Source organism: Doryrhamphus excisus, chromosome 8 (assembly GCF_030265055.1).
Source record: "Doryrhamphus excisus isolate RoL2022-K1 chromosome 8, RoL_Dexc_1.0, whole genome shotgun sequence".
NCBI lineage: Eukaryota > Metazoa > Chordata > Actinopteri > Syngnathiformes > Syngnathidae > Doryrhamphus > Doryrhamphus excisus.
The window spans coordinates 20,136,724-20,164,365 of NC_080473.1; the positions used below are offsets into that span (position 1 = coordinate 20,136,724).

At 42.7% G+C, this 27,642-nt stretch overlaps 3 protein-coding genes across 4 annotated transcripts; 2 read left to right on the forward strand and 1 right to left on the reverse strand.

Annotated features, from left to right (window-relative positions):
• Positions 1–3,258, reverse strand: rrp8 (ribosomal RNA processing 8). 2 transcript variants are annotated; one of them, XM_058080538.1, is made up of 8 exons: positions 3,026–3,258; positions 2,844–2,943; positions 2,394–2,646; positions 1,568–2,330; positions 1,331–1,460; positions 1,155–1,261; positions 996–1,092; positions 1–248 (listed from the first exon to the last, which is right to left on the reverse strand). In XM_058080538.1, the coding sequence occupies exons 2-8, from the start codon at positions 2,928–2,930 to the stop codon at positions 135–137; spliced, it is 1,551 nt and encodes a 516-aa protein (XP_057936521.1). In that variant the 5' UTR covers positions 2,931–2,943; positions 3,026–3,258; the 3' UTR covers positions 1–134. The 2 variants fall into 2 exon arrangements, with proteins under 2 accessions (XP_057936521.1, XP_057936520.1); XM_058080537.1 differs by having other exon boundaries at positions 2–248; positions 2,838–2,943; positions 3,026–3,253.
• Positions 3,259–3,529: 271 nt separating this feature from the next.
• On the forward strand, positions 3,530–15,930 carry LOC131134872 (integrin-linked protein kinase). Its single transcript, XM_058080539.1, has 13 exons — positions 3,530–3,733; positions 5,702–5,927; positions 10,206–10,371; positions 10,998–11,093; positions 11,172–11,268; positions 11,352–11,435; positions 11,563–11,648; positions 11,727–11,836; positions 12,023–12,150; positions 13,141–13,262; positions 13,753–13,852; positions 14,187–14,317; positions 14,874–15,930. The coding sequence occupies exons 2-13, from the start codon at positions 5,839–5,841 to the stop codon at positions 15,021–15,023; spliced, it is 1,359 nt and encodes a 452-aa protein (XP_057936522.1). The 5' UTR covers positions 3,530–3,733; positions 5,702–5,838; the 3' UTR covers positions 15,024–15,930.
• Positions 15,931–16,264: 334 nt separating this feature from the next.
• On the forward strand, positions 16,265–26,317 carry apbb1 (amyloid beta (A4) precursor protein-binding, family B, member 1 (Fe65)). The gene is made up of 14 exons (XM_058080460.1): positions 16,265–16,426; positions 17,550–18,158; positions 18,230–18,435; positions 19,424–19,483; positions 21,466–21,545; positions 21,634–21,700; positions 21,832–21,978; positions 22,058–22,185; positions 22,883–22,997; positions 23,078–23,159; positions 23,233–23,313; positions 23,418–23,533; positions 23,621–23,797; positions 24,023–26,317. The coding sequence occupies exons 2-14, from the start codon at positions 17,567–17,569 to the stop codon at positions 24,176–24,178; spliced, it is 2,007 nt and encodes a 668-aa protein (XP_057936443.1). The 5' UTR covers positions 16,265–16,426; positions 17,550–17,566; the 3' UTR covers positions 24,179–26,317.
• The last annotated feature ends 1,325 nt before the right edge of the window (positions 26,318–27,642 follow it).

A 27,642-nucleotide genomic window follows, 5' to 3' on the forward strand; every position in this document is an offset into this window, starting at 1 on the left:
AAAATTCTTTTTAAAATGTGTATCTTTTAATGATAGTGTACATTTTACAGACTTAAAAAAAATAATCATTTAGCAAACATGCTAAACAAAAACATTGACAGCAGCAAACTGTGTGTAAATGGTAAAAATCTGCTTCATCTCTTCTTGTACAAGCAGGCCTTCAGCTGCAGTCCGAGTTTCTTGAACTTCTCCGGAGCGTTGCTCGTCTTGGTGAATTCAAACGAGTAGAAATGACTGTTCTCTGTGTCCTAAAAAAACAAAAACAAAAAACAACCCCCGCTTGTGTTAAATCAGTGGTGCCCAAACTTTTACAGTCACGTACCCCTTCAGACATTTGATCTGAAGCTATGTCCCGCCTACTCCTGCACACTTCAAAAACATCAACTTCATGACGTTAATTCACTGGAAATATTGAACATAATTCATTGGTTCATCCATTAAATAGTTGTCTTCTGGTTGTCTGAGCAACAAGCGGTTGCTTTTGGAAATATCACCTTTTGGGCAAGGAGGTGCAGAAGGCCCATTGACGCTTAAACAAATCGTTTAATTGCAGTGATCTCCTCAAAAGGTTGTGCAACAAAATATTAAGTTATGGGTACCATCATTTGTCCAGGCCTGTTTCATTAACTTGTTTTTTGAATAATTATGTTAATCAACAATTCAAAAGTGATGGCTGATTTTGATTGAATTCTCAAAATGTTTTTATTTATTGTTACTTTTGTATGTTTCAAGTGATTTCAGTGAGAATTGTGGGATTTTCTGAGTGGTACCAACAATTTTGTCCACGTGTGTAGTAAGTACAGTGTGTGTATTAAAGTACAGTGTCGTTGTACATTATTTGAGTTCTATTATTGGAGTATTATACAGTAGCTAACTGGAATGACAGCTAATGTTCAAATGTGACTGGAACCAATGAATCACATGACATTCATTATCGTGGTCAAACTCTGCATATGTCTTCATGTGTGGTGCAAATCTCGTGCTTGTTTCCTTACCTTGGAAACCATCTTGAATCCCAGCTTGGCCAGAGCGTTGATGAAGCTCCTGACGTTGTCGAACCTGCTCGCCACCTCGGCTATGCTCAACACGCCCCTACGAGAAGCAGTGGTTACTCATCCACGCACATACAACAGCGCAGCACCGACGAGCGTTACCCTTGTTTCAAGACACGGTTGGCTTCCACGAGGAAATCCGACAGGTTGGTTCCCATGAGCGACAGGCAGAAGACGACGATGTCCACCGAGCTGTCTTCCAGCGGGACCTGCAGGAAGGAAATGAGTGGATGTTGGACACATGGCAGCGGACACACATGCGCATCGCACGCACTCACGTTGGCCATGTCGCACACGGTGACCAGATCGCAGGTCGCCGCCAAGTCGAAGCTGTGCACTTTGTTCTTGACGCTGCGTCCTATCTTACAGTCGCCGCAGCCAAAGTCTGCCACCACTAGCGAGGAAGGTCTGGAACGAATAAAAGAGCATCGCGGCTTTCCACTTTCTCATGCACTCCAAATCATGATTAAGAAACGAAGGTGTGATACAGCATATAATGAGGAGGTGCAGCTCACTTTTGGCGAATATACGCAATGATGGCGTCCACGGGGTTGGTGGGCCACCTCTGCACCTGCGCCATGTAGCCCCGGTGGTAGACCCAGAAGGCCTCCGGATCCTGCTGGAACATGCGCGTGGCCTCGCCGCTGGTGCTGCTGTACAGGACCTCGTTGACGTAGCGGAAGCGGGCCGACTCCAAGCGCTGCTCCATGCGGGAGCGGAAGGAGGCGGAGCGTTTGTGTTTGGCCTCCTCCGACGCCACCGCCGCTTCTGCTGCTTTTTCTTCTTCTTGCTCTGTTTCACTGTGCTGGAGAAGCTTCCGAAGATGCTCACGTTTCAGCCTCTCTGCTTTGCACATTTCGGGTTTTTGCACAATCTTGGACTTGTCTGCTTCCTTTTTAGATCCGCTGACATTTTTTTCATTGTTGTTGATCATTGCCTCTTTTTTGGCAGTTTTTCTCTGTAATGTCTCTATGTCCTTGTCAGGGTTTTTCCTCTTCTGGGGCTTTTTGGACTTTTTCTCATCCTGCAGTTCAGTCTGGTTATACTTTTTGTCGTTGCTGATGCATAAGCCTGTCGTTAGCGGCGGTTTATTTGCTGCCTTTACTTCCTCTTCAGGCTTATTGGGTCGGTATTTGTTTTTACAATTCTTCTTGTTCTTCATTTTGTTTTTCCACTGCTGCCTGCTTAGTTTCTGCGCTTCCCCTGCTTGTTTTTCCAATGTGTTCGTCTCTCTGCCCTTCCCCTGGCCTGCAGGTGTGGTTAAACCCTTAGGGACCACTTCGGGAACATAATATGTCAGTAAAAACAAAATAATACATCTGCCTTCAATCAAGTACTCACCAGTTTTCTTTTTGATTACAATTTTCTCCTCCTTGACATCCACGTCAGCTTTCTGCTCTCCTTTTGTTGTGGCTTGTTTTGTCCTTTTCCTTCTTTTTTTCTTTGTCTTTGCATGAGGCGTGGTGGCTTCGGTCTCTCTGTCGCTGTCGCTGTCGCTGTCAGGCAGATGGCCACCGTCATCGCCCATCCACTCTGGTACCGATCCCAGCGTCTGCAGTGTCCGCAGGAGACTCTTCTTTCCAACACTTTTGGACTATATAAAAGATGCAAACACACAAGACTGCATTGCTAATCAGTAATAACAAACCTCATGTTTGCAGCAATAGTGTTTCTGGTTAGGATTATCTTTGCTATAATGTTACTTTAGCTACATTATCATTAATTAGTATGTCCATTAATGAACCCGTGGCACTAATAATATGCAAAAGAGTAATGAACGCATACATTTACATTGGCGCTGGTCTTTGGCTTCTTTGGCAGAGACTTTACACACAGGATGTCTGCGGCATCATTCCAGCCCTCATCCTCATTAAACATGCTTTCCAAAACACTGCAAAAAATCACAACAATAACAGTATACTGTAACACTTATTTTTACGCTAGATAAGCTCAAGTTCAGGGTATTTACTCACCGGTAAAACGAGTCCACACTCGCTCCAAACCGCAGATTTTGTTGCTCTCAAATGTTCTGGCCTGGCTTTGTTTGACAGCGGTTAATACAATTTTATTTTAAAGTTATTTAGGTGACTTCCATTGACCACGTTTAAGTCGCGAAATGTTCATACACATGGAACTGGAAGCAAAACAGCGGCGCATGTTGATGACATCAGCAAGAACCACGGAAGTGATGTTTGCGGCAGTTAAAACTGCAAATATAAAATTAATAAAAATTTAATTTTTGGTGTCATGAAATATTCGAATATAAATAATGTATAGCTCTATTTTTGTCATAATTTTTTTGTAAAATTTTGTCATTTCTTCAATAATAAATAACCTGCGTTTGGCTGTTGACCAATCTCGGGTGTACCCGGCCTCTCCCTCGAAGTGGGATAGGCTCCAGCATACCCCCGCGACTCTAATGAGGATAATCGGCATAGAAAATGGATGGATGTACATGTAAATAACTTCATCCAAAATCCATCCCCTGAGGTATTGTAATATTAGCTGCAGTGCGCCATGCCACCTGGAGGGGGCGTAACGTTTCTTTTCCCCAGTCCGCTGCAGGACCACCACGTCCTTACGGCGGTGAGGGTGTGGACGTAGGCACTGTCCACACTGCTTGAAGACACTGGGACACCGCACTTACCGTCTCTTGCGGCTACTTCATCTTAATATATCTGGTAAGTTTGATTCATTCATGTATTGTGTTCGTTAAACCACAAAGCCGTTCTTCGCTCTTTACCCCAATGAGAGACGCTCGCTCAAGAATGTTGGTTAGCTTGCTTGCTAGCTAGCTAAAGCTGCCAAAATGGACATTTGTGTTGCCATTAAGCTGTTTTACTCCAGCCTGGATGTTTACTTTTGTCGTCTAAGGTGGGGGAGGACGTGTAGAGAACCAGCAACGCGATAAAGTTGAAGATATATTTGTGTCTCAGCGAGAAGCGTTCATAGCAGCTTTGCTAACCAGCGATACAATGTTAAAAGTATAAACTACTCCCTCATAGCAAATACATTGCTGTTATTTTCAATGATAATTTGCTTATTTGAACGTTGCCTTCGTTATTCTGCAATTATTTATAAACTTGGCGATTTTACATGTGACACACAAGTCAATGAACGATTCACTTTAATCACAGAAATCGCCTGTGTTGTGTCTAGTTGTCGCTACACAAAATGCTGCAGTTGCAATGATCAAAACTACAATGGCACTTCCAAGTTTTAGTCACAAGTCCTCCCATTGCAACCGACACATATTTTTTTGTCGTTGGACAAAACCCTGGAAGGGTAAACAAACACAACAGTTAAAAGTGACATAAAATGCCTAAATTTGTGCTGGAATTGTAGGATAGTGTTCTTAAGGTCTAAACTACTTTGTGTTACATCAACAGACAAGAAAGGGTAGAGCTATTTTCAATGATAATGTGCTTATTCTACTGTAACCTCAGTTATTCTACACATATTTGTGAGCTTGGCATGTTTAGATACAACATACAAATAAGCTGCAACCTGCAAATATGTGTTTCTTTGGTAGGATGCTAAACGCATCAACAAACAAACTTTAGTCCTCAAATTATGGCTGCTTTTTTTGTGTGTGTGTGTGTGTGGTTTGCTGGTATTGTGGGATACAGCACTGTGAAGGCCTTGAACTTAGGAATCAATAATAGGAAACACAATACTCTTTTATATAACCTCCCACTGTGGTAAAATTATAATCCCCTCGCAGCTTAATAAATGCTTGTAAAAACAGCATTGTAGATACTTGAATCCTTTTTTTATCTCTGATAATTGGTTCCAAACCCGTAAGTAGATTTCTGCAAAGTAGGATTCCTATTTATAAAGCAAATATATTGGAGTTAAAGCATGAGAAACCTGCTCACGACCTTCTAAATCTGTTTTTTTAACACTGTTAGAGCCCTCCAGAAATGAAGTAACACCCCTATAATCACCTTTATACTCATATTACCAAATATAGTAACCAAAATAAGAGTAAATTAGTAATTTAAGGCCTAAATATTGTGTATGTGTCACTATAAATGACTTCCTTTCAGAGACCTGACCTGTTCTGGCGATCATGTCTGGTCCTTGTGTGCCTCACCGAACATTACCGCAAAATTATTGACAGCACTGGCACCTACTGACCAGTGTAGAATACTACCTTTCATCAGCGCATTTGAATGTGTCTTCTGAATGTCTATTTGTGTTTTAGTTAATTTAGCCGTTTTATCTTTTAATTTTTGTATTTATTTAACATTTGTTTAAACGTGCATATTTTTGAATAATTATAGGCCGCGTTCAACCATGAAATAGCATGATTTATTTATTAATGTGAAAACACAAACTTGTTTTCTATTGGGTCTATTTATAGATACAGCTGTACCGTTCTACACACCATAATAATGCATTATTGTATTTGTTAGGCATTTTAATCCCATTACATTGTGTCGGTATACCGAATGAAGGTTCCACTGGGTGTACAGCATGCGTTGTGAGTCAGCATTATGAGTGTGCGGGTGTGCACGTCCATCTAAGTGTGACACACTTGTGCTGAATTACTCGGTGATTTCTTTCTTAGTAGCTTAGATGCTGCCATATTAGCAACACCACACAATTATGTATTTGTTTCCTTAACACAATTTTTGATGTTTCAGGGTTTTGTGAGTGCCACCCCCAAGGCTGTGCAATTGTGTCCCTCACTATTTTGGGTGAGGGACGGATGCACGCCACCACCTCCGCTGGCTAAAACCTACCCCATCACCCATCTTAAAATCTGAGTACGGCATCCGAGATGGATGACATCTTCACGCAGTGTCGAGAAGGCAACGCGGTGGCCGTGCGCTTGTGGTTGGACAACACAGAAAATGACCTAAACCAAGGGTGAGTTTTACATAGTCTACACCAGGCCCATTCAGCTGGCGGCCTGTGGGCCAAATGTGGCCTCGGAATGACGGCAGAACTGCCTGCGAGTTTGCTTGAAAACATGGGAATGACAATATTTTTGCAGCACCCCCACCATATTGATGATCTTTCAACAGCTTTTATGCAGGATGTCCATAAAACAGCTCCTGCCATGTAGATGATCTTTAATAGTAATGTATGTAGATTTATTACTATATTAGCCATTTTCTAAGTAAAAGTAGAAATGTGAAGCACTGCGAAGACGTTATCTACAAAATAGGTGCAATAGTCAAGCACCAATTTAGTTGAGTAGTGGTTTATACTGTCAGTATGATGGTAGAATTCACCACAGTTGGGTCACAGTCACTTCCTCACACCAATAGTAAACCTGAACTTGGACTATTTGCTGCAAGAAGCCTGTTTGTTTGTCCCCTGAGGGATGCTGGCCGGGGATTGAACCCATTTCCTCGGAAGCGCGTGTTTATACGTCCTGAATGCCAGCATAATGCTTCAAAAGCGTGACGCCTGCACAGGAAGCTCACTACGCTGGTGCTTAGCAGGCCTCCCAATTATATTCAGCGTCTGCACGGGACTGACTGAATAGAGAAATGGAGCCATTTTCTTGTAGTGACTGACACGTGAACGCTCATATGAAACATACTTTGAGGATCAGAATACCCTCATCAAGGTTCATGTATTTTTTCAGCTATGTGCTGGCTGAATTCGAGCAGCAGCTAACACCATCAAACTCGTGCCGCCAACTCAGCAGATGCAATACTTCTCTTTTTTGTCTTTTCTTTCCTCTGCTAATAATTCCCTTGATAAAGCAAATATGCTCTACAGCAGCAAATGTCTGTGGATATAATAATCATCCCCACGGGTGACTTTTCCATTAGCCAAGTGCATCATGTCAGGCTCCTCCTACCCCCCCCTCTCTGGCTGATATATGGTCTCTGGCGACTGGAGCACTTTTCACTTTTCCATCCACGCTGCAGTCGTTTGTGACTTTGAGTATAAGTTTACAATCCAGAGCAACATTTAAAGGCAAACACTCCTGGGAGTGTACAGTTTGTATATTTTGGGAAAAAATATTAATGTAGTCACACAAACCATCAGAGTTTGGACTGCTGTCAAAATATCACAGAAGTTGAGTTTTTTTTTTTCTCGAATCAAAAATATGCTTATGTTCATAATAGGAGTCAAATTGATCAGATCTCGTATATCTTCTGTTCTGTCTACCTGTATAGTAGGGGTGTCGCTTCCGATACAATACTGATATAGCAGCCTTGATTATGGGCCAATATCGATATTACTCTCATCCGATATCAGCACAAAGCATGCAAACAGTCATCCCTTGCTACATCAGGGTTTGAACATCGCTCCTTCACTCTATTGCCGTTTTAAAAAACTTGATTAATTAATCAATGATCACTACGGTTGAGTATGGCCCAGCATTAGTAAAAAATATTGAAAGTATGCAGTATTCTGGTCACAAGGCGTCAGTATGAGACAAAAGATTGATGAGACAGGACTTTACATTACATTACCTTCATCTATGGCATGTTCTCCTCTCATTCTGTGTGGAAGTGGTAGGTTTTTGGCGTCATACATTGCCCTTCTTCCCCACCTCGTCTGAATTTGAAGTTTAAAATAAAGTAATTGGAGGCTAACTTGTGAGATTGCTATCTTGCATGGCTTAAAGCCATTGCCACTGATCCTGTATACTGCACATTACAGCAATTTGGTATAAAGAAAGAACAAAGGTGACTATAGGGGTGTTAGTTAATGTCCACGTGGCTCAAATCATGGGAATAATGTATTGTATAGTAAAAATATTAACCAGTCAGAAGCTCCCGCAACAGCTTGGGCTCAACCTCCAAGACTTTATCTTCATCTCTAAGTGAAATACTTCACGGATTGTTTACGCTGATGCAACGCCCCTGTGGAAGCGTAGTAGTGGAATGCTGGATCTCCTTACAAGGAATATCGCACAGCAACCCAGCATCTCAGGAGGATTATTATGGTGGGCCAGACTGTAGGGAGTTAAGTGTGTCGGGACAGACAATCTTAGCATGTATGTGTTTGCGTATCACAGTGACAGGAATGCACAATACCTTCCCCCTCCTCCAATTTTGCTTTTTCAACATTCCTGTCTCAGCGCTTTGCACCTCTGTGTTCCCTCCAAGATTGAAAGAGTTAATTATACCTTTCCCCCTCTTGTTGATATGTCTTCAGCTGCTGCACTCAAGGATTGCGGTCTGGCATCGCTAACGAGCCAGGAGGCAGCGGCGGCCACCCCTGACCTTTAAGTACCCCCCACTGGCAGGGTGGCGTGGTGTTTTGCCTCAAAGAGAGCAGCGAGCTAGCTCTAGCTGCTTGTTTTCTTCTGGCTTAACAGCTAAATCACAGACTTAGCTCTTGACTTTATTTAGCTAAAAATATCTATTTCCAGTAGCTACGCAGGCAGAGTGGTGTGAAGAGGGGGCCTCCTTGTTTGGGAAGGTGGGAAGTTTACAGGGTGAATAGGGATTTTATATATAACTCCCTTTGTCAGGGCGGCAGTAAGCAGACTTTTAGTAGTGGCCATAACTCCTGTTGACACGTTTTATGAATGAGCTCAAATTAGTGTTTTTTTCCCCCTTTGGGTCAGCCATTTGACATGTTTAGCGTAGGGGATTATTATATATAAATAAAAATGAATCATCCCATGTTATGAAGTCATTTTCTTGTTTGAAGAGCTGGCATTGATGTGCAGGGCTCATTTTCTGGCTTTTGCGTCTGCCAGGCTGAGCGCTGTTGGCAGGTGAAAGTGCCTGAAATAAATGATCACAGCCAGCAAGGAGGGGGGCTCAGCCAGCACTGCATTTGGGGTGTGCGGATGAAGCCTAGCTTTAAAGAGAAAATCCACTCCATAAAAGTCCTCGCTGAGTAGGAATGCACACAAGAACCCAGAGAGCTTCTCTCTGTCCCCCCCCAGCATGCCAAAATTTAAGACTAAACATTCCTAATTTATTTATTGAATAATGAATGTGTATTTTGAGTTTGTTTATGATCGGTAAATCAGCTTTGCTGACATCTGCAGGCCTGGGGTGGAATAATATTGCCTTGTCAGACAGACATGGTTGGGACTACCGTACAGTATATTATGTATTGTCTGAGCTCGCACCAGACTTCCACCCTTAAAGTGATTCTACTGGGATTTGTGCCCTCATAAAGTTGAACTAATTAGTTTTTAGGGTTTGGCCTTTTGCTCAGACGGGAAATGCTCCCCCTCGATGCACTGATAGGCTTGTGTCGTGGGACTGAGAGGGTCTGTGTTTGTGGGATTTGGAGCCATGAAAGACGTGTTAACACAAGCCAGTGAATGGGCGGTGGGGGCGGAGGGTTCAGATTCCTACATAATGCTTCTTCAGTACTCGGGACATCCTTTGTGCTGCATGCGGACTTGTCATTTTGGAGGAGCGTCCAAAAAAAGAGTCAGAGGAGAAGATGAGGTAGTGGATAACAATGGCGGGGAGGAGACCACAGCCAGCAGATGAGTAAGATGAATAAATGACACAGAGCAGATGGAGCACAGGCTTGTGCAGTCTTGCTCACTGTCCTTATAAGGACTGCAACCAATGACCTGGCTGATGTTTTATGATCCAGCCTGATTGACTCTGCCAGTACACCATCACTCTTTGGCTGACACAAGGCTCGCTGTGCTGCACATGTCGCTCACGGTGCCGCTCAATGAAGAGGATAGGCTGTCTGTGCAGCTATTTGTAATACAATAAATCAAAAGAGATTGTGTTTGTCAGAATAACCACTTGTGACTTTGCTTCTTGTAAAAACTTTCAGGTCATCTTGATGCTGCCAAGGGCATTCACACATGTCATTTGATTTGGTTTGCTATGGATCACAGCAGAGTATGATGGATTGGACGGTATTCGTGATGAAATGATGAAAACAAGAATGTACCTTGGTGGTATTTTTCTCACCTAAGATTCCATGGACCTTTTTTAAATCATTGCATTTAAAAAGCATCAATATTCCTCTGCTGAACACTCAAAAAGAGGTATACTGCAAGGAAACAAAGGTTCCGACAAGGTAGCAACTGCAATTGTTTTGTCATTTCTATAAGCTTTTTGTTATTTTGATCCATAGCATTGATATTTCACCAGAACCATTCCAAGCAATTTTTTGACCCAGCTTTGCACACGAGTGAATGGAAGATATTAAGTATTAAAACCAAATGTCAATGTCTTTCCACTGTAGGGATGACCACGGCTTCAGTCCTCTGCACTGGGCCTGCAGGGAGGGCCGCTCCAGTGTGGTGGACATGCTCATCATGAGAGGCGCCCGCATCAACGTCATGAACCGCGGGGACGACACGCCTCTGCACCTGGCTGCCAGCCACGGGCACCGGGACATTGTGGGCAAGGTACAGTTATGTAAACATTGGGTCACACATGGAGTCAGACTTCAACCTTAATGTGATGCAGCCTTGCCTAATTGTTGATGTCTTTTTGGGTTGCATCATAGGTATTGTGAAACCTCGAGTGTCATCCATTGTCTTGTCTGTTCTTGCACACATCAACATGAAAGAAGCACTTTGTAACTTGTTCATGTAAAGACGACTTGAAACTACCTTGTGTCAGAAAGATGTCCAACAACAGCTCTACTAAATGTTTTGGTTTTTTGTTGTAGTTACGCAGTTAGTTGTGTGCAGAACTCGGCGTGTCTGCAAAATAAAACAGATTTATTGCTGAACACTGTACTCTGCCGTCTGCATCAGAACCCGTCATAATCTGTCAGGTTGGTGGTATTGTTGGCTGGGCCTGTTCGTCTCAGATGTGCCATGGTATGAGATAGAACTGCTGCAGGGTGTCAGAATTAGAAATGCTGCTAGACAGATATGCAGTTTAATATTGGGCATGTCTCACTAGGCTGCGGTCTCAGCAAGCCCCTTGTGTTGCTGTTCTCTTCCGGCTTTGCTGTGTGCGTGTGCAACCCAAACAAACTCTACCTGTCCTCTTCAGCGTTTAATCCTTTGTGTTTGTTTTGTAGCTGATTCAGTGCAAAGCAGACACCAATGCAGCCAACGAACACGGGAACACACCACTGCATTACGCCTGTTTCTGGGGCCAAGACTTAGTGGCCGAGGTTAGTGCGCCCTCCTGTGGCGTCCAGGGGGAAGGCTCTCGGTTAAATGTCCTGAACCACATTTTTTTCTTGACTCAGGATCTGGTGAACAATGGGGGTCAGGTGAGCATCTGTAACAAATATGGGGAAACTCCTCTGGACAAAGCCAAACCTCATCTGCGGGAGCTCCTCAGAGGTATCCCATCAAATCCACCACTTGGTAGTTCAAGTAATTTCTCCTGTTCGCTACTGGGTGCTCATTTTTCCCCTTTCACACAGAAAAAGCTGAGAAAATGGGACAAAACTTGACCAAAATTCCCTTTAAGGACACCTTTTGGAAAGGCACCACCAGAACTCGACCCCGTGAGTCCACTGCTTCTTTATATATTTTATATTTATGGAATAATGTTTTGTCCATTGCCACATGAATAATTCATTTCTTAAATGACTTTACTTGTCACTTAAGCATGTTTTATTTGCGTGTTTCTAGGCAACGGCACTTTGAACAAACATGCAGGCATTGACTATAAACAGCTCTCTCTCCTGGCTAGAATAAATGAGAACCAGTCTGGAGAGGTACAGTTCTCTAATGATGCAATTTTTTTAATATAAAAATCATCTGAATGGAATATGATTTAATCTGTTGTTATCTAGTTGTGGCAAGGGCGCTGGCAAGGAAACGAGATTGTGGTCAAAGTGCTAAAAGTTCGCGACTGGACCACGAGGAAAAGCAGAGACTTCAACGAGGAGTATCCCAAACTCAGGTTCTCATCTCAAGTCTATTTTCTCATTCTGTGATCTCTTCTCCTGTGATCACCCATTTGTCTGTTGTTCAACCAAACTGAGTTTTGTTTAGTTTCACTGCGGTTGTGTCTCACACTCCTGTTGATGTCAAAACCTGTCTCGGGTCTGTCTTCCTCCTCGTCCTCATCCTTGCTGCCCCACCCCAGGATTTTTTCCCACCCGAATGTCCTACCCATGTTGGGAGCATGTCAGTCTCCTCCCGCCCCTCACCCCATCATCATCACACACTGGATGCCTTATGGCTCCCTCTACAACGTGCTGCATGAGGGCACCAGTGAGTACTTTTCACACATTTATAGTCTCTTGTTGTCCCACACATTATTTGCTCACTGTCTGTACAGTAAATGCTTTCTTTCCGACACCACCTGTGAATAGCAAGTAAACCCAGACAAATGTCTATTTTCGACACTCCTATCTTAATGAAGCCTGGTTCATGCTGCTGCATCGAGGCGCCATCCAAATGTTCTCCTTATTTGGATGGATGAACTTTTGCAAAAAATCAATAAAAGAGACTGTTTTATTATTATATTAGATTTAGCCTGAGAAACCTCCCCATCTCTCTTCAAGTGCCACTGTTCATTTGCGACTCAGAAACTAACAAGCTAAATGCATATCAACACAATGCAGGTTTAAGAAAGGCTAGAAAGGCTTCATACGCTTACGAAAACACATTTTACTTGATTAAAATATCTAGATACTTGACACAAATGAATGATACTGAAAGATGATTGATAGAACAACTGGATTTGAAGTCACTATCTTTCCTTTAACTTGGTCGTCAGGCCGGTGCTAGAGCAGCACTTCTATTTGCCCAAAGCGGCTACCGACTGGTAGGCTGCTTGCTTGGTCGTCCGGGTTAGCCGTCGGAAAAGGCGTTCCAGTAATGATATACGATCATATATTAACTTGTGTTCACCTCACTGCAGGTTTTGAAGCTGAGTTGTAAGAAAGTTGACTGTAGAAGGTAGCGCTTCCCTTGCCACACAGGGCGCCGCCATCTTGCATGCTTCATGCTGTATTATTATGCTGTACATATTATGCTTTACTATCACATATTTATAAATTATTACCAACTTGGGGAGAATGAGATGTGTTTTCAGCTGGGAAAAAGATTACCTATTTTGAGAGGAGAAAAAAAAAAAAAAATTTTATACCACAGATCTACAACTTTGTGGGGATGCGGATGTGCACTGACTATGTTTTAAGTAAATATGTCTCAATGCCTCTTTCTTTTTGTGACGTTTGTGCTTCATCCTGGTGTCAGACTTTGTGGTGGACCAGACGCAGGCAGTGAAGTTTGCTTTGGACATCGCCTGCGGGATGGCCTTCTTGCACACGCTTGAACCCATGATTCCTCGCCACTACCTTAACAGCAAGAGCATCATGGTGAGAAGCTCTCTTTTCATGCATCAATGTACACAAATTATGGACAATGATTGCATTTGTTGGAACTGCAATTGATCAACTTTCTAGTTGGATTGAGCAATGTAAAACTATGTATGCCTTAATCCACTTTTGTATTGAAATGCATGAGAGCCATACAAGATAATTTGGACAATTGTATATTTCCAACATAATGGGAACAGTTTGGGAAGGTTCCTTTCCATTCCCATTCCCATATCTTAAGGCAAAGGCCATAAAGGCATGCTTGGATGAAATAGTTGTGGAGGAAGTCCACCATCTTATAGAAAGTCTTCCCCAAAGAGTGGAATCTGTTTTAACTGCAACTCAACATTTTCTTCAATTTTCACTTATTGGACGTATATTGTCCCAATATTTTTGTCCATATAGTGTATCTAATAAGGATGTCCTGCAGGGATGGAATGTCCCTCTCACTCAGGACAGGAGTGACATCTTTATTGGCTTGTCTCCACAGATAGATGAAGACATGACAGCCAGGATCAGCATGGCGGACGTCAAGTTCAGCTTTCAGTGTCCCGGCAGGATGTACTCGCCCGCTTGGGTCGCCCCTGAGGGTACGTGTCACCATTACCGCGCAGATCAAAAGTGACAGCTGGAGTGAGAATGATGGGATCTGGGGGGGGTGAGAAGGGGTGGACTCTGTAAACAAAATATAATCTCCATCTCCAGAGAAGCACTGTGTCTTATCTAAGCTGATTAGAAAAAGCAGAGTGGAATTGAGATGAGAATAATGTTTTGATAAGACACAGATGCGCAAAAATGGTGTGACATTTTGGGGCTTCTGGAAAGAACTGTTGATAATTCACCGATTTACCCAAAAATTAGGCACGCCCATCTGTGTCACTTGCATGATTCTAATGCTGCACGCTTGCTCTTGTTGGTTGTCAGCCCTGCAGAAAAAGCCGGAAGAGATCAACCGACGGTCAGCAGACATGTGGAGCTTCGCTGTGCTGCTGTGGGAGCTGGTGACCAGGGAGGTGCCTTTTGCAGACCTCTCCAACATGGAGATTGGCATGAAGGTTAGAAAAGACAAGTGGAATCCTGGGTCCAGACACACTGTCTGGGTTTTTTTTCTTCCCCCAAATCTTGAAAAAAACATGTAACAGGTTTAACTTTAATAATGACTTTGAGTGCTTGAGAAAGCACTTTTTGACCACATGGGTATTTTTAACAACTATTTTGCACAATGCAGAAGCAGCAAAGCGAGTGCCCCTTTATAACAGCAGGGCTCCTGTCATCAAGGGATCTTTAAACTGTGTCTTTTGCATTAGATCCTTATCAGCACTCCTGTTATAGGAGATCTTTGACTAGAGTTTTTGCAGTAGCACCTTTAAAAAGTTACACAACCCACCTTTTAAATCGCATACCGAGATAGATAAAGCTACTGGGGGCTACATGGTACTTGAACTACATGGAGTGACATTTTGGACTACATCGAAGTACATCATGAGGTTGCCTACAGCCACAGCTGCTAATGTCAAGTTTGAGACTATTAACGCTAGTTTGAGACTATTCTATTACAGTTGGGTAAATGCCTTTGCAACCACACTTATCCTGGTCTATGTTGCCCTTCAGGTGGCCTTGGAAGGCTTGAGACCCACAATTCCTCCCGGCATTTCCCCCCACATCTGCAAGCTGATGAAGATATGCATGAACGAGGACCCGGCCAAGAGACCCAAATTTGACATGATTGTGCCCATTCTGGAAAAAATGCAGGACAAGTGAAAGAAAGCCCCTCTATGTGTTGTGGACATCTTACCGCGGATGTTGGCGCTTGCCGGTATTGCCTTAAACATTTTTTTTTATTACCGCAGCATTGAGCAGCAGTGTATTTTCTTTTTCAGTGTGTGTTTTTTTTTTGTCCTCATTGCTGATGCAGTCTTCTCAGGAGCTCAGCAAGACTCTCCATCATGTTGACTGTAATCTTACGGACTGAATATATAACCTGTGGAGGGCAACACCACGCATCACCTCAGTGGGTTTTAGTTGGATCGGAATGGTCTATTTATGCTGGAAACCTGTGCCATGGAACATACTACCCCAAAGCAGGTCTTTTCCAGACCTGTCACCATTTCTAGCAGACTTCTGTGATGTGTAAAGCTGTCCAATCCCAAGTGTTTCTTGTACATCATATAATAATTGTTTCTTTTTCAATGAGTTACAGATTTCTTATTTGCTCTTTGTATTTTTAAATCGGAATCCACTATTTTTACTTAACACCCCATTTCCAAAAAGTGTAGCCTAAATGTGCATATCTTAATTATGACGTTGACGTCTTTTAGTTGTACAACATCAATTCAAAAGTGCCTGAGAAGAGACGTGTTATTTTAAATGTTGAATTGTGGCAAACATGCAACCCTGTGTCCCAGACTGTAAATCAACACATATATTTTCAGCATCATTATTGTTTCCTGACTTTTTATGATAATATTCTGTCTTTTACAGCTTTTTTTTCTGACTTTCATTCATTGCCCCACTCATCAATCTCATTCATCCTTCTGCCCGCCACCAGCTTTGCTCGTTTGTGCCCAATCACAGGTTGTTGAAGCCAAAATCTACAGCAATCTTTACAAATGTATGTATTTATATATAAATATATATGAAATTATATTAAAATGAAAAGATGTGTGGATTTTGTGTGTGTGTGTTTTCATTAATTAAAGCTAAAATACTGATTATGGTCTTATCTATGTAAATTCATAGTATGATGGAGGTCATCATCCCTGCTGTGTAGTCCTGTCTGATCATGAGTTGCTGCTTAGAACCAGCAAAACACTCTTATATAGGTGATATTTGACTTAAGTACTATATGAGTGCTCCTGTCATTTAGAGACTTTTTCACCGACTAACTAGATTTAAAATTGTACACATCGCTGGATAAATCCAACAAAATAATGACTGCTTTCCGGTGTAGCTGTAGTAAATAATGCACAATATCATGTAAGCACACGGACGGACGGGCAGCGAGCACTGGCCCTGACGTAAGCAGCTGACGCATGCTCACCCTCCTCCATCATCAGCCCCCACCATCTACAGACTGATGGCACCCTAAGCCTTCACGCCAACATGGAAATATGAACTTAGCGCTCATATATTCGACATACTTCGAAGCCAAGGAGGGAACGGCGGTAAGTGCGAATATTTCCTATTCTCTTTGGATACAAATGATCGGTTTAATTGTCCACTGCGGCGTCGTTAGGTAGCTAGCATTAGCCTAGCCAAGATGGAGGACGGCGGCGATAGTGGCTGGTGCCCGTTATTATTACCATCCAGCTGCGGCTATGGCATCCGAAAAATCTAGCTAACCACCCAGGGAGCTGAGTGGCTTACAGACGCCTTGTTTGTGTTGCATAACGACTAAACAAAACCATTATAGTGCATCACCATTTTTAGCATATATTATTTATCGATGGTATGTTAGCAAATGGCGAGTAAGTGCGTGATTCGAAAGCTTAAATCAAATAGTAATGAATCGGCTGTAGTAATGGTTGAAGAATTATGAATCTTGTATATATTGTCATCACTCATGGCAGTGCTCTAGTGAATATCGTTTAATGTTGTCTCACTTCTACACCGATTAAAGCTCACAGTGGCGACTTAGGACGAAGATCTGGCTCGCCAGCTAGCATGCTAACATCCCATCTCCTTATTTAACACTTTATTTCTTATAGGAGAAGGCTCGGATTTGTATAAATTCAAGCGTTACAATGCACACCATTAGTAATACAATAAATAACAAGCATGTAAACAAGTACTTCAAAACAAAGGCAAAATGTTAAGGAGAAGACGCATTCAGCCGATTATGGTGTTTTTTTTTATTTAGAATTACTGTAGTCCAGAACACAAGTAAAATAATTGGAATGACACACTTTGAATAAATGTAAATAGTTTCCTTTTGATTGGAACGGTCTCTGAGACCAAACCATACACATTCATTGTTAACATTATTAAGTTATTTTGTTAAATTATTAACATTGTTTTTTTTATAAACATATAAAAATAGGTGTGTGTAATCCCAGAATGTGCAAACGGAACTACAAAAGAAGTGAGTTATAGTTTAGTTTGCACAACGAGGAGGTCAGTATATTTTCTACAGTTTAAAAAAAGCTCCACTGGTAGGCTATCACCTTGTTTTTGCCCTAAGCTATATAACAAATAAATGTGATTCCAAACAAAATAGGAGCCGGTTTCCTGACTGACTGTCTGTGTCAATTCCTCACAACATCCAGTCACGTTATCTTTCCCTTCTAGCTACGTGGAAAGTGACCATGGGCGGCCACGAGGACGAGGACATGCCCTACGTGGTGGCCAACAAGCAGAAGCACGACGAGGACCTGAAAAACAAAATAAACGACTGGTGCGAGCAGGAGTCGACAGGCAGCAATGCCAAGTGGCTGAAGGAGGGCCAGAATCAGCTGCGCAAAGTCAGCGAAAACCAGCAGGAGCAGGACCACAACTGCAACATCAGCCACAATGGAAACAGGGAGGACTTCCTGGGCCAGGAGGAGGAACGACAGGGCAACGAAGAGAAGACCAAGTCTCCGAAAATAGCCACGACCCCCAGCCTGAGCGAGGAGGAGGCCAAGAACATCCTCAATGAGCCGCTTGTCATCCACAGCCTGGACGACAAGGAGAAGGAAAGAGAAGAGGAGGAGAAGGGGGAGAAGTCAGAGGAGGATGAGGAGACGCCTGCTGGAGGAGAGGAAGGAGCTCAAAAGGCCCAGAGAGATGGCATCGTCACTGGGAGGAACCCATGCCTCCTGTTTGCCAACATGAACGGGACGCCCAGCGATGAAGAGTCCAACTGGCCTGCTGTGTCTCAGGATAGCACCGCTGACGTTTCTCCCAACGGCAACAGAGGTAAAGCCACTTTTCTTGCACTGCGCTTTATAATATTATACTAAGATTATTAAACTTATGGCCCTTTCAAGAGTCCTTTTGGGACTCCAGCGCGTTTGAGACGGACACGGACCTCCCTGCCGGCTGGATGAGGGTGCGAGATACATCGGGCACCTACTACTGGCACATCCCCACTGGCACCACCCAGTGGGAGCCCCCTTCCCCGCTGGGGCAAGTGGGAGACTCCATGTTGTCCTCCACCATGTCCCTGGAGACCACGCCGTGTGAAGAGCCTGAGGTGAGAGCTTTAAGATTCAGATATCAATATTATTACTGTGGAACTGCCTATAAATTGAATTAGACCGTTTTACAGTGCTTAACTTTTTTTTGCACTTGCGTGACAAGTTACAAATTGATGTGTGAGGCACATGTCTGACATAAATCACCATCTTTTTCACACTTTTATCACAATTCAGGTTGTTAAAATGTTTGTCAAAACATTCATTGCCTGTACATTGCCCCTTATATGGTCTCAACAGTTTGACACTGGAACAGACTATTTCTAATTCACTTGTATCCTAAAGGCAAAATTTCAAACAAATCGTGGTGTCACAAGATGATACACGATTGCGTCTTTGAGACGCATTTAAGAAATGAACAATGAAAAAAAATGACAATATATTGCAGTCTACTAATGTACTAATTCAATTTGTACTACATTACTTTGCATTGCGCCTCATGAGGCTGCACTGTTATGTGTACACTACTAGCCCCGCCTCCTCACACCGAGATATAGACTGTATGACTGACAAAAGGGCTCACTCTGTTCATGTCGTTGTTTTATGGAACAAAAGTGCCCAAGTGCTGAAAGCAATGCACAGAGTGAACTCTCTCTGTGCCTGTTTGGCGGCGAGAAGAGAGGAAAACAGACACCCATATTGAGGCCGGCCAAGGTCGTCCCAGTCTTAGTGCCCACTCGAAATATTTACATGTTTTAATCTTGTGGCCCAAGATCTTGTGACATCCCTATAGAGTGTTTTTACATTTTATTAGTCATTAACTTTTTCATGCCTATGCTACAACATTACACAATGCACAAAGCAAAGTTGTGTTACACCTTTTTTATTTAAATTCTTTGTTTTTACCCATCTTATTGTTAGTTAAAACTAGATGTACACAATAATTATGACATTATAGCGATAAATCTTGACAACATAAAAAAAAAAGTTCAGATAAGTGATGAAAAAAGTTTAAAATGTTCATGTCCAAATGTAACATTTTTCCAGGAATCCTGGGCTCAGTTCTCCAGTGCGGATGAAGGAGTTGCTGATGGGCAGCTGTGGAAGGTAAACTCCTAAAAGATATTTAGGAATGAAAGCAACAATTACGAATGTTCCTAACTCTGCCAGGGGCCTCATTTCCAAAACACTGCGTAGAATCCATCCAAATAGTGTGCCTACGCCCCAAAATATTGGAATTTATAAAACCGTGCGTACACACACCTGCATGCGATTTTCTCTTTTTTATCACACTCCACCTGGAAGATTGCACTGGTGGATTCAACACTCATCCCGCCCTCGACACACCCACACATCTCTTGATTGCATTTAGCTGGGTTCTTCTGAGACCTTGTCCGCATGTAGCAGGGTATTTTTAAAACTGCATATTTTCCCCTCTCTGTTAATGGAAAAATGGTGTCCATGCAACCCTGTATTTAAAAAATAAATTAAAAATAAAAATAATGCATCGACAGTTAACCACATGAATGCGTTGGAAACCACAGTCCTAAGCATGCCAAACCTGTAGGCGGCAGTAGTTCCTAAAATTCTATCCAATCATGAATCATCCTTGCGCCAGGCTCGTTCGGACTGACAAGGAGGCAGAATTACTTCTGAACATTGTTCTAGAATACCAAGTCAACAAAAGGCACGAAAATGTTGATTGGGAATCTTGCCAAAGCAAGTTGGCGTCAGAGCCTGCTATGAGGAGGACGCCTGTGACGTGTCATTGTTATTTCAGTGAAGATGGCTGACCTCAAAGTGCTTCTTTGCCTCTGCTCTTTTAAAGTGAAGCAGTATTTGTTGCAAATACAACCAAGCAAAAAGCGCTTGGGAAAAATAGCGATAACCAACACAGTTGTAAGGGCAGCTTTCTGATGTAAACAGAGATCACGTGTGTGACGTCACAGCATACGTTGTTGCAGGTAGTGACTTTGGGAAACGTAAACTGTGGTTATTGGCGTCCATACCATAACACATAATCGGCCACACTTTGGCTGGTGGTTTTGGAAACCTTAATTTTTAGTGCCAAATATCTGCGGGTTGGTGTGGATGACAGGCCAACTCGTGGAACAATATCTTTGTTTTATGAGATACACGCCTACGTGTGGACAGGGCCTTTTGAGCTCAGCAAAATCAGTTTCATTTCCAGGTGGACGCAATGACTCAAAACGAGGATGACGACAGTTTCAATATATTTAACTTCATGATGACATTAACAATATCAAATATCAAATGAGCTATATTTTATGAGGAAGTAATGCATGTGATTTCAAAGCACAACAAAAGAAAAGCCATTGAGGAAGTTTACGCACACAGCCCTGACGCTGTCTGTGGTAATACAAATAAATGTTGCTATTGATGACATATGCAACACAAAAGTATTTTATTTTTTTATTAACTGTCCAAAGAAAAACAAGAACCGGAGCACAAAGTATATTAACTCTGTGTCTTGTAAACTTAATTCCTACAATGATTTAATTGATAACCTGATGTTTGTTATAAATCATATTAATTGAACACATCATATGACTATAAAATGAAGTATTCAAGCACTCCATTGTGTTTTTAATGGCTGTTTTTATTTGGGATACGTGCGTACTAGACAAGTCAATAATGGTGTGATTTTTTCATGCAATGATGGATAAATCTTTATTGGCTTCCATTGCATTTTTTAAAATTTATTTCTACTATAAGATATGCCTTTATTCGTCCCTCAGTGGGGAAATTTGTAATTTGTATATGATTTCACGTCACCACTTCAAATGTGTGTCACCTTTTTGCCATGTCTCCAAAAGGTGCGTATTCCAATTACAGAGGTGGCGCACTCGAGGGTACATTCTCACTCTACGTTTATTTTTAGTAATCATTGCCTTTGCGTAGGAAGTTGCGTAAACAACTTTCAAGCACCGTTTAGTGCGTAAGCAAGTTTTATAAATGAGGCCCCTGGGCAGTTGATTATTGCCAGCCATACACCTTTTTTTCCATTAGTCAGTTCACTGAAGGATGAAAAGTAAATATTTATTTCATGTTTGTCACGTCTCTTTCAGGAGGAAGGAGAGGTTACCTCCGATCAGAGCCTGAGAGAGTTTGAAGGGGCCACGCTACGTTACGCTTCCATCAACCTCAAGTATTTGACGCCAAAGTTCTTTATTTACACTGCCTTGTTGTCGATTGACACGTCAAGTTGACGTCCTTGTCTGGTCTGCACTTTGTAGCTACAATTGCACCCAGTCTGAAGAGGAAGAGAAACTTGTTCCACTCTGCACTGATTTAGAGAGCAAGGTATTCAAGTGTTTCATGTTGCTTATAAATACATTTGGAGGGAAGTAATTATATTTGTACCTTTTTTGGAAGACTTATTTTTGGTGTAATCAAAACAGAGCATTCGTTCACTACCTACTTGTTGCTATTAGTGTTTTGCAGTGCGTTCTCTGGGCTGGGTGGAGATGTCCGAGGAGGACATGGCGCTGGGCAAGAGCAGCGTGGCAGTCAATAACTGCATCAGGCAGCTCTCCTACCACAAACACAACCTGCACGACACTGCCGGAATTTGGGGAGAGGTACGATCATCCGTTCATCTCCGGTTTTGGGCTCACTGTTGTGTGCTGCTAATCTGTGACTGTGTGCGTTCCCCTGCAGGGTAAGGACATGCTGATGGTGCTGGAGAATGACACAATGAACTTGATCGATCCTCTGGGCCAGACGCTGCTGCACACGCAGCCCATTGGCAGCATCCGTGTGTGGGGTGTCGGCAGAGACAACGGCAGGTCTGTTTGCCAACAAAAACAGCTTTAGAACTTTAGAACTGTTTGAACCTTAACCCTTCATTTGACAGCATTTACATTAACAGTTGCATTTGTTCCCAATAATATAACTATAGACTTATTGGCATTTTAACTGTAAAAGGGTCTTTTAGCAACATTTTACTTGTCCTCCTGATTTTTGGTTTGGAATTTTAGCATTGGTGCATGCTGAGTCCCTCTGCTGGACTTTATATGGTACTACACCTATCTGAACTGCTGTTTGTCTCTTCCTCACATTGTTCTAACACTCGTTTTCTTCCATGCTGCTTTTTCCAACGTGAACAGGGAAAGGTATACTCTAATATATTTTCCTGGAGTTTGTCCTGTTCCTGTGTGTGTGTGTGTCTTGTAATCATATATACAGCCATCCCTCGTTTAGCACGGTTAATTGGTTCCGGACATGACTGTGATAAGTACATTTCCATGGAGTAGGATTCAATGTTAATGAATTGAATATTTTCATAGTTTGGTCATAGAAAGCCTAAAATGTTTAACACCCCTATAGTCACCTCGCATTACCTAAATATAGTAGACATGATGAGAAAAGGCGGTAGACTGAGGGCGCGATATTCAAACCGTGACATTGTGTGGGATGACTGTGCAGTTATACTGGCTGACTGACTGACTGACATACATGCTAACTGTGCTTTCTCTCCTGCAGGGACTTTGCTTATGTGGCCCGAGACAACCTGACGCAGGTCCTAAAGTGTCACGTGTTCCGCTGTGACTCGCCTGCTAAGAACATTGCCACCACTTTGCACGAGATGTGCTCCAAGGTCTGGCTTGTTGCTGTTGGTGCTTTCTGAACAAACCACATGAAATCAAAACCAAAACCTCTTTGTTTCTCGAATAATAGATAATGATGGAAAGAAAAGCATCCAGGCCGGGCGTTAGTCGACTGAATTCTGACACTGGCAAACCTTTGGGCATCCCTGAAGGTAAACAAAGGTTCTTTTAAGAGTTTCTTTATGGTTTTTTTGTGAAACTTAATGCTTCTCTATTTCTCACCAGAGTTTCCAGCTCCAAAAAATGAACTTTTCCAGCGCTTCCATGTTTATTATCTTGGTAGTGAGGCAGTGACAAAGCCTGTGGGTAAGAAAAGAGCGGAGTTCTGATTGGAATTTTAGATTTCTATTTTTGTCATGATGACGATCAGTTGTTGGCCTTCTGATTATATATTCCAAAATGGTTCTCAGGTATGGATGTCATCAATGACGCTCTGGAGGCTGCCATGGAGGGCAAAGATAAAAACGACTGGACACCTGTTTCTGTGAATGTGGCGCCCGCCACCCTCACAATACTTGCAAAACAGGTAACGCTCGAGAGGACGCACATACTCTTTATTTATTTGATAAACAACAACACACATTATTATTATTATATATTATTTAACACCCAGACGGAAGAGGTGCTGTCAGAGTGCAGGGTGCGTTTCCTGTCCTTCATGGGCGTGGGCAAGGATGTGCGCACTTTTGCCTTCATCATGGCCGACGGTCCCAGAGAATTCACCTGTCACAAGTTCTGGTGCGAGCCCAACGCAGCCAGCCTGAGCGAAGCTGTGCAGGCCGCATGCATGGTGAGACTCTGGCTTTTATTCTGCTATCTCCTGTCTTGTTTTTTTGGGGAATAGTTGCACTATTATTGTGGAAGTGATGCAACGATTTAAACTGCAATGTACCTCATCACCACCAGGTGGAGTAACCACATTCTAATGGAGGGTGCTTTCCAGTCATTCGTTGTGTGTTGGTGGTACGGTGGCATACGTGTCACTCACTTTTTTTATTTCTCTTGTTTTTCAAAGCTCCGCTACCAGAAATGTCTTGACGCCCGTCCTCCCAGCCTGGCCTCCTGCCTGCCCACCCCTCCCGCCGACTCTGTGGCTCGTCGGGTCAGGAAGGGCGTGCAGAGTCTGCTGGGCAGCTTCAAGAGCTACAGGTCGGGCTCCCAGTCCCCCTGAGGTCACACACCATGAAAGTCCACGCAGACATCTCAGAGTCACTCATGCCCTCTCTCTCATCCTCCCGTTACGCCTTACACACTCGTCCCGTCGTGTCGTGTAGTTGCTTGCGGGAGGGGGATAATGTGCAACCCACTCCCTTATTGTTTTTTACATATTATTCTCTGCATCATTTTTAACTCCCCTCTCTTTGTAGATGGAATTCTGGCGTCCTTCTTTTGTTCTTTGCTAGGATTCTTTTATGTGGCTTGTAACTATTTTTGTGTTTTAACAGAAACAATACATAAAATGTTGGAATGTAAAATAATTTACATGCTAAAAGATGCTAGAATGATGACACTAATACCCCCCCTTTACACTTACCTGGCTATGGTACACTGTGTAGGGTGATAAGACACTGTAACACCTAAATGGAGGACTTTACTTCTTCATCACAAGGAGGAGACAAGCTTTGTTTACACAGATGTTGTTCTCCCGAAGTCGACCAATCTGTGCATTGCAATGCCTTTCGCGCCACCCTTTTAGGCCTGCTGAACGGTGGTGTAGCACAGCTCTGTTATGTGTTAGCCTTCCGAAAACTCAAAGAAAGTAAATCAAATTAGCCACCGGAAATGTACTAATTGATGGAAACATGCATAACACCTGAAAGCTGCCCATACACTGCATCTCTAAAACAAAATAAGGCGGACTTGAAAACGCAGCAGGTGTAGTGAGTTGCACAATTTGACCCAAACGCCTAGCAACATTTCCCGTCACTGAACCTGCACAAAGCGTGCTAAAATCACGTCATAATCACTCTTTGTGCTGCTGAACTCTTTGGTTCTTAGCGTAAACATTGCCAGTTGACAGACGGGCGCCTTCTTGATTTGTTGACATTGGGTGACATTTAGAAGCTATTTGTCTCTGAATGTTCTGAACTCCTGTTCTCATGGCATAGTGGATGTAGCTCAACTTCCCATCGGTCAAGTCATTTTTTTCTTCTTCACACATTTAACCCAACAGCGCCTCTGCTGGGTGCCACCTAGTACTGCACTCCTTCAATATAAAATGCAAAACCACCCTTCAGCAGTCTATGTTCAGCTTTGGTGTCTAACATTGCACCGTGGGTGCATGGCTAGTGTGCCCTCTAACCGTATCCTACCCTCGATCACCCTCCACCCCATCTCTCTCTCTATCTCTCTCTCGCTCTCTCAAGACAATGTTTATTAGTCTTCCAAAGAGGCGTCTGTCACATGGTGCGTTGTTTCTTATCGTTCATTCTGCATGAACATTTGCAAGTTCAGTGCTCGTGTGCAATAACCACATGTCATAAATGAGAGAGCGCCAGTCGCCATGTTGAGAATGGTCGTGTAGTGCTAGAGATGTAATCGCTAATAAAAACAAACTCCGGGTTCTAAACACACACGCATAACCTGCTCAGTAGTGCTGTAGGATGCATGTTTAGTGTGAGGCGCCGTCATTGTGTAACTTCCTGTACCTTCTCTCTGTCTGTGTGCGTGCGCGCGTGTGTGGTCAGAGGGGGCGGGCCTCGCATGTCACTCCTAGTCGTCTTGTGTTTCTCATCCTGAAATAGCAGTAGAATGTTTTAGATAGAACCATGAGAGCAGGTTTTGTTGTACATAAGATCATTCTCTGGTGTTTACTTTCCACACACTAAAATGTACACTTTGTTTTCCACACAGTTTAGTTTTTATAAAGAACAAATGACCTATCCTGATCTTTACATGTACGTCGGTAAGCTATACTGTATGTAGCACACTAGTAGTCGTCGACACTAACGTTAAAAAAAAAAAAAAGAGGCAGTTTGTATGACTTGTGGTCATATTTGACATGCATGTTAGCTCAATGCAACACTGATGCAGACGCAATAATGGTTTGTTTTGCGACTGGCGCATGGAATAGTGCAGTGACCACTTCAACTCCTACCGACTGCTTCTTTTGTGTCTATCAATATATTAGAAACACTAACAAACTATTAGACAACTCATGTCACAACGTCACTTTGTGCCGTTTGTTCACAGTCTTGAACATAGCTAGCCCATTTAATTTATTTCCCGCTCATGTAAATTAGGTGTATAAAATAACTAAAAATGGATGTATATAAAAAGGCACCGCACAATAAATGTGAACATATCATCACAGCTGTCTTTTTTTGTTGTTGTTGGGTGTTTTTTTTGTTTGGTTTGGTTTTAAATCAAAGCGGAATCTCTGATGATGAATGGAATTTACAAGTTGGAACCAACGGAATGCATTTTACACTTGTGGGCCACTAAGAACGCAAACATCTTACCTGAGGTTTCGGATGAAGTTCATCCAATTTCCAGTAAGGAAACATCATTAATTTCTTCCAAAAGAGAGACTGGGGGAGGTGTGTTTCACTGCAGGGACAGCCGCCACTCATAGCATATAGCTAACTAGCTAGCCTTCCATTTATTTGTTCTAAACTTAAAGTGTTTCAAAGAAGTACAAAGTCATATGCCCCCCCCCCCCCAAAAAAAATACCACTTCCACACGGAATGAGAAGGATACTTTTTTCAGACATGGCATCTAATCTAATGTGATGTCTCATCAGTGTATCGTTACTGATGCCTAGTGACCAGAATAATAACTTGTCATTCAATATTTTTGGACTAATAATAGGACATATTCAACTACAAAACAGCAATCCTTTAATAATTTTACTAAAACGTGGGAACGATGTTCGATTCGTGATGTAGTGAGGGATGACTGTACATTTACACAAATTATGAATGAATGAGATGTTGAGCTTTTAGCATCACTTTTCCATTTTATTGAAGACTAACAAACTGAGAAATGGAGGGTTCGAGCTGTAAACTTGCTCAGTTGAGCCATCGTTACGCACACTTCCTGTCACCCTCAAACTGTTCCTTTGCAACCATTTTAATATAATTAATATATCCATCCATTTTCTACCGCTTTTCCTCACAAGGGTCGCGGGGGTGCTGGAGCCTATCCCAGCTGTCTTCGGGCGTAAGGCGGGGTACACCCTGGACTGGTCGCCAGCCAATCACAGGGCACATATAGACAAACAACCATTCACACTCACATTCATACCTATGGACAATTTGGAGTGGCTAATTAACCTAGCATGTTTTTGGAATGTGGGAGGAAACCGGAGTACCCGGAGAAAACCCACGCATGCACGGGGAGAACATGCAAACTCCACACAGAGATGCCCGAGGGTGGGATTGAACCCTGGTCTCCTAGCTGTGAGGTCTGCGCGCTAACCACTAGACCGCCGTGCCGCCCCCCTTTGCAACCATTTTAATATAATTAATATATATTAAATATTAATATAACTTAATATAACAGATGCCATCTTCTATCTTGAATTCAATGGAGTTTCTCACCTTTTATCAAAATTGGCAGTCATTCTAATTTCCAAATCGGCTGGCCTGTAACCGAGACATTGTTCGAACACTGAGAATTGGTTTCAAAATGTC